We start from the raw sequence: 12,213 nt of genomic DNA on the forward strand, positions 1-12,213 counted from the left end.
AAGGGAATAGTAGGGCTCCATCATTTAAGAGAATTGCATGGTTTGCTGCTTTAGATTGGGTCTCCTTGTGCTGGACATGCTTTGGTTCTGTTATATGCTTTAAAGTCTCTTAGAGCTTAAACATAATTCTTGTCAATGAACCCTTCCTCTTATTGCTTGCCTCTGTCCTGCCCTTTCAGGAACAGAGGAGTGTTAAAATCTGAAAATGGCACAAGGCAAAGATTGAGTTTAGGTAAATTTGTGTGGCGTAGGCAGTGATTGTCTCTGAGCTGCTGCAGCTGGGCTGCCAAATGGATCACAGTACCTCTTGCAGGTTCAATACAGTGGATCCATTACTATATTTTGTTTGTCTGGAGTCTTTGGTCATTTTGCTGGAAAGTTTAGGAAGTGGAGAAGATACAGGGAGAGGAGTCAGGGGTGATGCAAAGGTATGGAATAGTTTCCATATGAGAAGTGTCTAAATAAGTGAGGATCATTTCACCTTATCTTCTTAGTTGAGGGACATAAGTAATGGGTGTAACAGTGCTGTGCAAAAGAAATGTAAGAGAGGGTGAAGAGGAAAAGGCTGTCCATTCTTCTAGCACAGCAGTTAAGGGACACCAGATGAGTGTTCTTAGCAGGTAAAGGTTTCAACACCAGGCAAAAGTACTTACTGAGATACTGAATGCTGTGGAACCCCTTGTCAGGGGAGCTAGAGGATGCTCTGCCTTGTATCAGGTTTTGAAGGAATTTGGAGAAATTGCTGTTAGAAAGATCTCATTGACACCCACAGAGGGCTCTGGGAATTGCTGGTACTGATTACTGCAAATGAGGAAGTGCTGCTGATTACCTGTGTTCCTTGCTGTTAGACTTTCCCAGGAATCCTTTGCTGCTGTGCTTTCATTCTACTCTTGTTCTGTTGTACATGGAGCTATTGTCCCTTTTACATTCTTATGGCTTGGCTGGATTGAAGCTGAGATTGAGACAAGTGGCCTTGTCATGCAGGGTCTGTTGCTGCATAGTGTGCAGTATGAGATGTTGCTGACAGAAAGGTATGGCATCTATACAATAGATTAAGAGGCAAGAATACTAAAGGTCATTGACATTTTAAATGCTTGAATCACTTAAGCCACTTATGCCTTTCAAAATTTGCTTTTCCAGGCTCTCTTTAAACCCTTGGTGCCTACTTAACTCAAGTAGGAATTCTTGGAGGGGATATGCTATCAGTATTTTTACAAAGACACTCTCCACTGTGTAATACTCAATTTCCAACTGTTAGATTTGATTTTAGTATAAAGAAAACTGTGTCTGTGTCTGCAGTGCCTGTGCAAGGATGCCTTGTGGTCTTTTTGTCTTTTGAGAAAGCTGTTGAAGCCAATCAGTCTATTTAATGGCCAGTAATTTCATATTTGCTGTTGATTCCCATGCAAATTCAGCATCCAGGAAATCCTTTTATATTATAAAAGAAGCTGTATAACTTTTACTTTTAGATTTTTTTATGAGATTAAAAGAAAAATGATAGTGATGTCTAAAAAGACCAGTCTCTTCCCTTCTTTATACTTAATTACAGAGAAGAACCTTCAGCATGAGGGAAGAATTCACCAGACTGCTTTCTCTGTCCTCCTCTTTCTCCTTTTCCAGTCAAGCGTGAGGTCACTAGCTTTAGCCTCCAAACTGACTGTTAGCAGTTGGGGATTTTTGTGGCACAAACCTCAGATTATTCTAAAATGTGATAAAAAGCCATGTAGCAAGAAAAGAAACTCTCATGTCAAACTGAAGGAATATATTGCTATTTTTCTACACCCTTTAAAAATAGTTGTCTTAGAATTAGAGCTGTAATTAGTTTTGATACAAGATTAGAAAAGGAGTTCTGTTTCTCACTTTCCACTAAAACTTACATGATGGATGCTACTGCATGCTGAATCCTTTTAGAAGTTCAGAACAGCTGGCATGGGAGACTTTGTTACCATCTGCTTTTACATGCAAGTCTCTACTTGTGAGTTTTGAGAACTTCACTTAATGCCTTTTTAAAATTTTCCATAAATGTAATTTAAAAACACATAAACTAAGTAAAAAGATAAATATGTAAAGAAATTTATCTATAAATACATCTCTTTCTATTTTTCACAAATATCACACATCCATATTATATATGTTTTGATCTTCCAAAAGTCTGGTTTCCTTTCCTTGCAAAATTGAAGTTAACTCTTGTACTAGAAATTGGTTTTTGTTTTCCACAAATTCTTGCCATTTTAATTTCAGCCTAGCAGTATTTATATGGGTGTGTGCACACACACTTTCTAAAATACCGCTTCTACTGCAGCTGTTGTGTGCAGATTCCAGAATAGAAGAGAATATTCTGAAAGTGAGGAGTGATGGAGCTTGTTACAATGAGTCTTCTTGGTCAAGCCTTTGCACTTAGGAATAATTAAAGTAAATAGAAGAACATGAATGTATTTAACTGGAACACCTAGCACATGTGTGTTGCTGATTGTGGTACAAACCTGTAAAACCTGGGATATCTACAGAAAGTGCTTAGTGCAGTTTTTGGCCAAAGTGTAGTTTCCCATTTAAATGTATGCTATTACCTCGCATACTAGCATGTTTGGGCTGGATTTGCTACTTTCAGAAAATGTCAGATATAAGTAACTGAGTTACAATAGAGCATACTAAATGGTAGAGAACTGAGCAAAAAAATCAGACATGTAAATATTGGCAGTGTGTCTGCTTCCTCTCGAAGAATTGGTTGCATTTTGAGATAACTGAATAAAATTAAGAACTCTCTTTGAATGAAATACTCTACTTCAATTGCAGAATTGCAGACAGCTCAGAAACACACAGTCTTTTGTGGGTGTATAGTCTTATCTTTAATAACCTTAAAATTACTTTGAGAAAGTTTTCAGATTACCTGGGTAATTTTGGAAATTATGGTTCCATTTCTTCCTGTTTTTTCAAACTTTGATCTAATAAAATTACTATAAATCCAACATGTGAAGATGATGCAAATGCAATATAGTATAATTGGATTGTGGTTGAGCTCTAGATTTTCATTCATTTGAAAAAGACCAAACACAGAACACTGCTACAGTAAAGTATGTGCATATCTTGGGAAATCTTTATGTTCTAATAGGGTTTCACCCCACTCCTGTCTCCTTGTGGGTCTTATGAACCATGACAGTCTTTGCTGTTTGTTTTGTTGTTTGAATGACCTGCTTGAAAAAGCGATTGCTGTAATCAGTGAAACTGGAATAGAAGGAATTTTGAAGTACCAAATTGTTCTGGTGACTGGGTTTTTGATAAATCATTTTTATAATTGTCTGGACAGTACTAACAGAAGGGAGCATTGTATAGAGATGTCAGCACTACAAATGTAGGCTTTTAAGCAAGAAACAGAATGTCCCAAGGCTGAAAATAGCCTATCCATTGCTCCTTGTTGGATTTTACTTTAGTCTAGATGTTTTCAAGCAATTTTCATTACATCAGATTACCTTTTAAAAATCTAAACTGGAAAGGTCTTTTGAGTGTGCCATGAAGGGTTTTCTTTTCACAGCAGCAGAAAGGAATTTATTCCCATATTGAACAAAAGGTGAGCTTTTCTGTGGTGGGGGGGAATATGCATCTTGTACACATTCGAGACATTAGAAACTAAGCATTGTAGAGCAGAAAGAGCAGGGCTTATTCTTAGTTTTCTGTACTGTGTTGGCAGTGGTGTTTTGTAAGCACTGTTGCAATGACTGTTGAGTTGGAGTTATCAGGGAAGGAGTAGCTGCACATAGCAGGTGCAGAGATGTAATTGTGCTGTGTCCCAGTGCTTGTGGATACTCAGTGCTTTAATAAAGATCTATGTAAGGGTACATTCTGAGCGTCTCTTTCAGTTTTTCACTGTATTGAGAACATTCCTCTTTGAAAAACAAAAGAAAAAAACCCTAAAAAACCCCAAAATTGTGGGTTTAAAGGCTGCCTTCTGATGTTTGCTTTGTTTTCTTTTGGGGTCAGAGGACTGTTAAATAGATTTCTTCCACTGGATTATGTGTAAGTCATCATTTATCTGTGCTCACCTATGTATCCCAAATGACTAAGAGAAGTTTCTTTTTATTGTGGGAGGGCTTTCCTTAGCTGCTTAGTGCTTTTGGATTTTTTAGAAAAATATTTATAATGTGTTGAGCAGTTAGAATACAATAGCCCCACAAAACAAACCCTGGTGGTCAGAGCTTTAAGAGAAATGCTCACTGAAAAGGTGTACATGTAGGTAGGGAAGTGGTAAAAGAGGCATTGTCATTTTTTAGGGTGACTATGAAGTATAAAGGAAGTGGATTGTAGCTATATTCTTTGATTTTTTTTTTCCTCCTTCCTTTTCATCAGAAAAACTGAATTTGTTTATATGCCTTCCTCAGAGATTTTGTTACTGCTATCATGCATTCTTTAAAGAGCAGGTTTACAAAGGTGGCCAAGTGTGTACCCTCAAGATGGTCTGAGGGTTTTATTTGGCCAATAAAATTGTAATTACTAGATATTTTTCTTTAAATATTGGTCATTTTGAGACCGTGTAATACTGACACTCAAGCAAAAAATGGTCAGATGGTCTATAGATTGGTTAAAATCTGCAGTGGTGTAGTTTTGTTTTTACTTGATCCTTATTTTTTTTTTCACTTCTTCCTGTGCTTGACTTTTTGTTTTGGTTTGTTTTTTTGGCATGTTGAAGAAAATGCAGTTTCCATAAGGGTGACAGCTGTGTTGTCTCATGAAGCTTTTTGTGCCAAAGTTTCAAAAGTGGTTGCAGAATGTATTTAGTATCTGAAGGCTTTCAATTGCTTCTACAGTGTTTTTAAAAAATGTTTTATAAATCATAGCAGTAGTAAATATTTTTCCCCTATTACTGTATTCAGAGAGATAAAAGTTTTGAACAATCCTGGAAACAGATCACTTTCACTGGGAACTTGTATCAGGCAGGTGAAAGGAACTTTATCTTCCCCTCATGTTACAGCTCTTCTGTAGAGGCAAGGTCATTGTCCTCTCCACTGCTCTACTTCCCTAGAGTAACTTGAAAGTACTTAGAAAGTGGGATTTGACTTTTCATGCCAGGACTCTGGCACTGCCCTGGAAATGGCTGTGATGCTTCTGGCCATGACAGAATCGCTGGGCAGCAGCAGAGAGGGAGAAGCTATTGGTGGCTTGAAGGGTAGGGAAAATGACTGAGGGTAGATTTCCAGTTCCTTGGAAGTATAAACTGGGCTTCTAAAACCATTATAAGAGATTGGAAAATAAACACGCATTCTTCTCTCAGATTTTAGTTAGAATGTTTAAAAGCTTTGAGAACAAAGCAGCAGTTGTTAAGGATGATACACCTGAGAGATTATTCCAGAGTCGGATTGGCAGAAGACATGAATGAGCCTTTGGGGGGAAGAAAATTAAACATAACCAAATTAACCTCTGCCTTGTAAGCTGTCTTCTTTTTTCCTTTTGAAGTGTCAGTTTGTGGTTTTGATAAATGTCAGGAGCATTCTTGTTCTCAAATAAGATTCTTCTCTGCATAATCCAGTGTTACGGTTTCTTTCTTCTTTCCTCCAAAGATTACTTTGTCCTTCCTTTTGTTTCTAATCAGACAAGCACTCAATAAATGGGATGGATTTGACAGCTGAGTGTGTTTCCCACTGAATTAGTTTTGTAAGGGAACTGAAAGCGGCAGATGAGAGTAGTATCCTGCACTTTTGGAAATTCATTGACGTGATAAAATGGGAACTAGAATGCACGCACACCACACCCTCCACCCCACATTTCTTCCATGTTTCAGTCTTGTTTATATGTACAGTATTTGACATTATGATGAGTCTGTTTTGCAGAGGCATGTGAGTTACTGGGCTGCAGCCTGGTGTCTCTCTGGGTGTGAGTACACTGATAGTTGTTGCACGATGTCTTTAAGTACAATTGATCTCCTCCTTGCGCAGGAAGAAAGGCTTTGTAGAGAGTACTACATAGTGATGCTTGTTTTAGGGCTTTAATATAAATAGATTAGTTTTTAAAGTTACTCAATAAGAACTTGCATGGACCTTTTTGTTGTTTGTGTGTTTGTTTGTTCAATTGTTTTCCCCCAGCTGTTCCAAATATCAGATTGAGAAAGTCTGCTCTTAGGATTCTGTAATGTTTAAAGGCACCTATGACAAGGATTAGAGGAAGAAAGGGAGTACAGATGGGCAGTCTGAGGTTGGTTACTTTCAAGTAAAGGACTTCAATGTCATAAGCAGCTTTTTTGTTGTTTTTTTGGCACTGCAGGCTTCTAGCAATGGATTTATACTTCCCCATGTTTAAGTGTTTAACAGTATGCAAAAATCAGGAGACTTCTGGGTGAGACAGGAGAACAGGGAAATTAGTACAGGCTGCTCTGGAAGGAAGGGAGAATGAAAACAGTGCAATAAAGGAGCAGCCACATGTTGTGATTGTCTGAGCACACTCAGGTGTTTAAATGCCTCAAAATTATGGAACCATTTATGTTGATAAGGACTCTGAAGTTCACAGAATCCAACATTAACACAGCACAGAATCCACCACGGAACCATGTCCCTAAGCACCACATCCACACATTTTGAAAATACCTCCAAGGACAGTGTTTTCAGATTTGAAGTATTTCATGTACCTCAAAATATCCTATAAAAATATACATAGATTTTTTTTTGAGATAAATGGAAAATAGTGAAGAAGGAAAAAGAAAAAAACTATTCCTGAAATTAGGAGAATGAACCTACTGTAAATAGAGTGCATACAAGTTATTTGGCTCATCAAATTATTTAGTTCAGCATTATCACCTCTAACCATATGATATCTTACATTAAAATGATTTGGAAACTTGTTACTGGAAAGTTCAGTGTAGTAGCTGTAGATGATTCAAATCACTGATAGCATGAGACATTATGGCAGCTGTGAAGGAAAAAGTCAGAAGGTCAAAATCCTTTAGAATTAGGAAATAAGAGATACACAGTCTGAAGGAAGCACTCTGGTTTTCCTCTTCATCCTTAAGAACATGATTCAGTTGGTCCTTGTCCTGCCACAGCAGTTAATATGGGCATATAAAACCCACCAAATTGAAATCATTAAGGCATTGCTGTCTTAGCATGCTGCCTGCCTGTTGGCATGATGGCTGTGCCTTCCCTTGTGATAGATGGAGCTCTCCAGATTTGTGTACCCTACGTGCAGTTTGTTTGCTTTGATGAGCTGTCAGATTTAGATTTAAACTCTCTACCATCACTATCACCCCATGGTACCTCAGATCCTTCTTATTAGCCTGTCAGGCATATTCCTCCCTGCATTTTGGAGGACTGGTTTATAGTGACAAGAGGCCATTATTTACAGACATGTTTAGTCAGGCCTCTGCTGCAGGATAAATGTTCATTTTGCTAAATTGCAATGCAGGTTTGGCCAAGAGTTCATACCTCTGCTACGGCTCACTGAGCCATTTGCATCTTAGGAATTGGAGCCCTAAGTCCTGTTCATTTAATTAGTCACTCCAGTGAAAATAGTGATGGAGTTGCCAAATTATTTCTTTGGTAAAAAGCAAGTCATGCTTTGCAACTCTGACTCCATGTACTTTTCCCTCAAGGTATAACCCCTGCATGTGTTTAATTCTTTTGTATTTTACATAGCTGGAGCACTGATAAAGTCAACAATGTATTTATGTTTTTGTTACAAATACTGAAGGAAGCTGTGAAGGACAGTAGTGCACAATAAGGAAAGGAGAAAGTGATCAATTGTTTAAAACCAAAATTGCCACCATACTTAAATGTATTTTCCTTTATGAAAATTTGTTGACAACCATTTCACATTTTAGAATTCCTTAAGTTAGAAAACAGATAGTAGTTCCTTTAAAAATGGAAACGCAGTCTTTTCTCTTAATATTTGTAGAGTTGTAGCCTTGAAAAACTTGTACACATTAGTGAATTTATGGACATTCCTGTACTAGCAGATTTACTTCCAAATGAGGTGCTTGTTTTAACAACTTCATTCTGACCAGAACCATGCCTGTTTTTTCAGTGAGAAGGGTTGCTACTGAATTCTGCCTTTGTAGCCCTTTGACAAGGGTCATGACTGATTCTTTTTCACTTAACACCCACTCTGCACACATCAAGTAATGCATGACTTTTTGGTAGGCTGCTTCAACTTATTACTGCATGGACAGACTATCTCCACCTCCAGATTATTTTTCTGTAGAATCAGCAAGATGAAGGATGCCAGGAAATTGTCAGATGAACATGGGAACTGATGAAATGTGGTGTGTGAGGGTGTGTGCATGTGTTTGAATGGACAGAATGAACACATTCCTGTTTCAGCAGCATCAAATAAGTAGAATGTGCAATGTCACTCTAAATATGCTGGATTTTACCTCAGTACAAGTCACTGCATTCTGAAGAGAGTTGCCTTGTGAGTAAATCTCCCCTCAGTTCTGTGGCCAGGTGTTCTCTCTGCTGATGCTAGGGTTCTTCAGGTTGGCATTTGCATCGTGGGATGTCTGCCAGATGTAGCTGTGTTGTCAGCACTCCATGTCCTGGAATTCTTTTACTTTCCATGACTGAGTGTTCCTTTTTTGCTGCTTTCAAAGCCTGAAAAGACTGTCACAGGTAACACCAGGCTCTGTTGCAGTCAGCATATCTGAGAATATGCAGTGACAGTGGTGGGTCTACAAATCTGCACGAGTGATGGTGTGCTGGGTGAGTGGTCAAAAGAGGCTGTGAGGGCCAAGCAGCCAGGGGTTTGCAGGTGTTCTTTTTTCATAGAAACCTCAAAGGAATGTTACCTGTACAGGAAGAGTGTCTGGGCAGACAGGGTAAACTTTAGTTACATGGATGTGGCCATTTGGTAGAGAACAATGCTGAATTAGGAGTTTATTGACAAGGTCTGCAGTGTCACAATGATCATGTATTTGAAGTTGTGGAGTCCTCCACAACTGGAGTTGTGTTTTGGCACCCAAAACTCTTTTAAAAATTCACTTCATTCACATGTAAGAATAACCAGAAGTCAAGGAGAACACTTTTGGGCAGTAACACCTCTAAATGTTGACATTTTCATTAGTGGAGATCTAGTAAAACTCATGCATAGAAATACTATAGAAAAGAAAGCATACTCTGGTACATCATTAGGAAGGTAAGAAGAAAGAAAAGTAGGATTTCAGAATAGAAGTGACCTTTATAGTTAAGTATTCTGCATCAGAGCTGAGCTGTGCAATTGCTGGCCTGCCTCTGTTTTGGGAAGAAATTGTCTCACACTATTATGATGTTGTTTTCAAAGAAGCATAAAGAAAAGGTTGAAGTCTTGACAGCTCTGACAAAGTCTGGTGCCATAATGTGTCACCAGATAAGTGATACTGTATAGTCTGTGGCAGTCAGCAAAGCACAGCAGCCACTATTTATATGTCAGCTTTAAAAGAGAGGAAGTGTTACCCGAAGGGAAGAGAAGATCAGAATTTGACAGCCTGGTAGACATCTGAGGTTAAATGTCAGTTTTTGAATAGCTGTGACTTATGTATTCATTTTATGGGTTGAGATCTGAAATTCTGGGTTTTAAATGCTCATTTGATTACTTTGTGGCACTTAAAAACATTGTGCCTAAGAACAGAGCAGAGTTTCCTGCTAGAGCAGATAATATTAAAGGTTAGGTCATAGGTTTCAGAGTTTGACTTATACTGTGTAATATGTAGGTGCATATGCAGCCAGCAACAGGACAGAGAGATGCATCTTGCTCATTTCCCATCTTACTTTCAGAAGTACTTTGTTTGTTACTTGGATTCTTCCTCATATCAAGTTATTTTCATGTTTCCTGGACTTGTTGGTCTTTGTAAGTTGTTCTTTCATTTTAAAACTTTATATTAAACCCTCATTTTTATGCCTCCACAAGCAACATACATAATGCATAGAAAGTGACTGTGTAGGTCTTGGTGTTGTTATATCTTCCTCCTTTTCCCAAGCAGAAGTTGTTTGTGCTTTGAGCATTTGTTTGTGTTTTGGTTTTCAACTTCCTAAGTACTCTTATCCCTTTATATTATTATTTGGAGCAGGAGACAGCAGAGCCAAGATATTTCTATGGTTATTTGAATGATCTTGGAAGAGCAGAAGTTGCTACAGTTACTTTCAAACATTATTTTCAGTGTTTGAGGATCAGTGTGTCTAGAGTCAGAGGCACCATGTTTTCCTTCTCAAGAGAGTTGCCAGTGTCTTTTTTATATTCTGAAGCCTATGTGAAACTTTCATTAGAAATGTGAATTGCGAAGCCCTGATAATATGACTAAAAAGATCTGTTCCTGTGATTTCACAATTAGTCTTAATTGTTGTAGAAATTAAAGCTGATAATACCTTCATGCTGTTTCATCCATTCTATCTGCAGCTGGTTTTGTGCAAAACTGGTAGCAAATCAATTTTCTAAGTGTTACTTGAAAAATAATATTGTGTAGTTTTAAAGCTAGCACTTCAGAATTTTGAGGATTTTAGTCTAGAAACTGGTAGAAAGTATTGGCCTCAAATACAGATTCTCTGCAGGGGAAGGATGGAGACAGACAACTGAGCTGTGACCTTTGTCTTCTGTTCCCCAGCTGTAGTGCAAGGTGTGTGTTCTCTTCTCTCTGCTTTTAGCCTTGAACGCAGCATGCAAATCTTAACAGCCACTGACATCTGATGCCTGTATCCACAGATAAGGGGAAAAACTTCCACATCATAGGAATGTGCTTTTCATTCAGCAGACTGAGAGTTTTGAGGCTTTTGTGCTGCTTCACATATTGTAACTGTGCCACTTCATGTTGCATTTTTTTTTATAACTTCTTATCCTAGCTTTTCTTAGAAGACCATTGCCTACCTTAAGGAAATGTTTGCATCTTTGAAAAATAGGTGTGTGATACATCAGTAGGCATGTGGGTGGGTTCCTGGACTTGCTCTGAATATATTGGCCTGATAGGCTTTGGCAGCCAAATACAGTGGGCCAGACAGTGTCAGGGGAGAACTGAGGGCAGGGCAAGGAAGCTTTGGTGTGACTTGTTCTTGGGTGTAAAAGCTTTGAGAGGCATTGTGAAACATGGGTGTGCCCATTTGCTTTCAGTGTTGTCAATTCTGGCCTCCCCTTCTCAGAAAGTATGTTAGAAGAGTGGGTGAGGCAGCTGAAATAGTCATAGTGTCAGGTGTCCTGCAGGAAGAGACTGAAAAGATTGCAACTTCAGCCTGTGGGGCCTGGCAGGCTGCACCTTTATGTAGCAGTGGCTGGAATTCTAGAGGGAACATGGTGGGGATGGATGGCAGAAAATGCCCAGGATTGCATCCTCTTGCACAGGATTTCCTGTTGTTGCCGCAGAGGCCCAGCAACTCTCCTGATCTGAGCCAGGAGTGCATTTTGTCTGTCCTTTATAGGAGGATGTCACAGGTACTTGTCTTGGACTATGACCTGAATATGAAATTTGAGTAAATCGTTCCAGTACTTCTGTGGTTAGGTAGTGATTTCTTCAGATGAAAATTTGGTTCATTGCCTTGGAAAGAATAAAATGATAACTTACTCAAGCTTTCTTGAAAGGGCATTTGGTGACATGTTTTCTCAAGTGCAACTTTTGAGACTTGTTTCTGTATCTCAGTGCATTATTGCAGGTGAATTCAGTGAGGTACTGCTGTGAAAGTGTTACAGATTTGGCATGACACAAGAGGACCTGTTATTTTTCTTTTTTTCTTGTTTCTTTTGCATAAGTCCTGTTTTCACAAACTTCTAATTCAATCGTTATTTCTGAGATAAAAAGCTTTTTTTCCTTCTTATTTTTTTAACAGGTTCTTGAAGATGCAGAGGCTCAACATCTGTTCCAGTCCATTCTTCCTGATATGGTCAAGCTGGCACTGTGTCTCCCCAGTATCTGCACCCAGGTAAGCAAACCCAGCTAGCAAGTGCTCTGTGGCAGAGCCCTTCTCTGCAAACTGCAGCTGGTGGCTGAGGTCAAAACATCAGGGTCATGTTATGTTCTTAATAAAAGCTGTAATTTTTGTGTTGAAGGCAGATGAGACCTAAGGAGCAGAATGGACAGTACACATCTGCAATTATGTCATAGAATGCAAATAAAAGTAAATCTCACTGTCACAATTTTAGCTTGAACTTCAGTAACTCTTTCCTTTCTATATGCTGAAGTTGCTTCTTGCATTTCCTAAATGAAATGGCCACACAACAAATCAGGTTATAAAATCAACCTTAGAAACTGGTACAATTGAATAATCTGATTCAATTTTTTAT

At 38.6% G+C, this 12,213-nt stretch overlaps 1 protein-coding gene across 2 annotated transcripts in view; it reads left to right on the top strand.

Annotated features, from left to right (window-relative positions):
* The window catches only part of PARG (poly(ADP-ribose) glycohydrolase), a 62,012-nt gene that overhangs the window by 15,157 nt on the left and 34,642 nt on the right, over positions 1-12,213 (top strand). For both annotated transcript variants that reach the window (XM_005481554.4, XM_014275558.3), the window contains exon 8: positions 11,760-11,852. In XM_005481554.4, the coding sequence (XP_005481611.2) occupies positions 11,760-11,852 (93 nt within the window). The remainder of the gene's footprint in view (positions 1-11,759; positions 11,853-12,213) is intronic.

The sequence above is a fragment of the Zonotrichia albicollis genome, chromosome 7, assembly GCF_047830755.1.
Source record: "Zonotrichia albicollis isolate bZonAlb1 chromosome 7, bZonAlb1.hap1, whole genome shotgun sequence".
In the NCBI taxonomy this organism is placed as follows: Eukaryota; Metazoa; Chordata; class Aves; order Passeriformes; family Passerellidae; genus Zonotrichia; species Zonotrichia albicollis.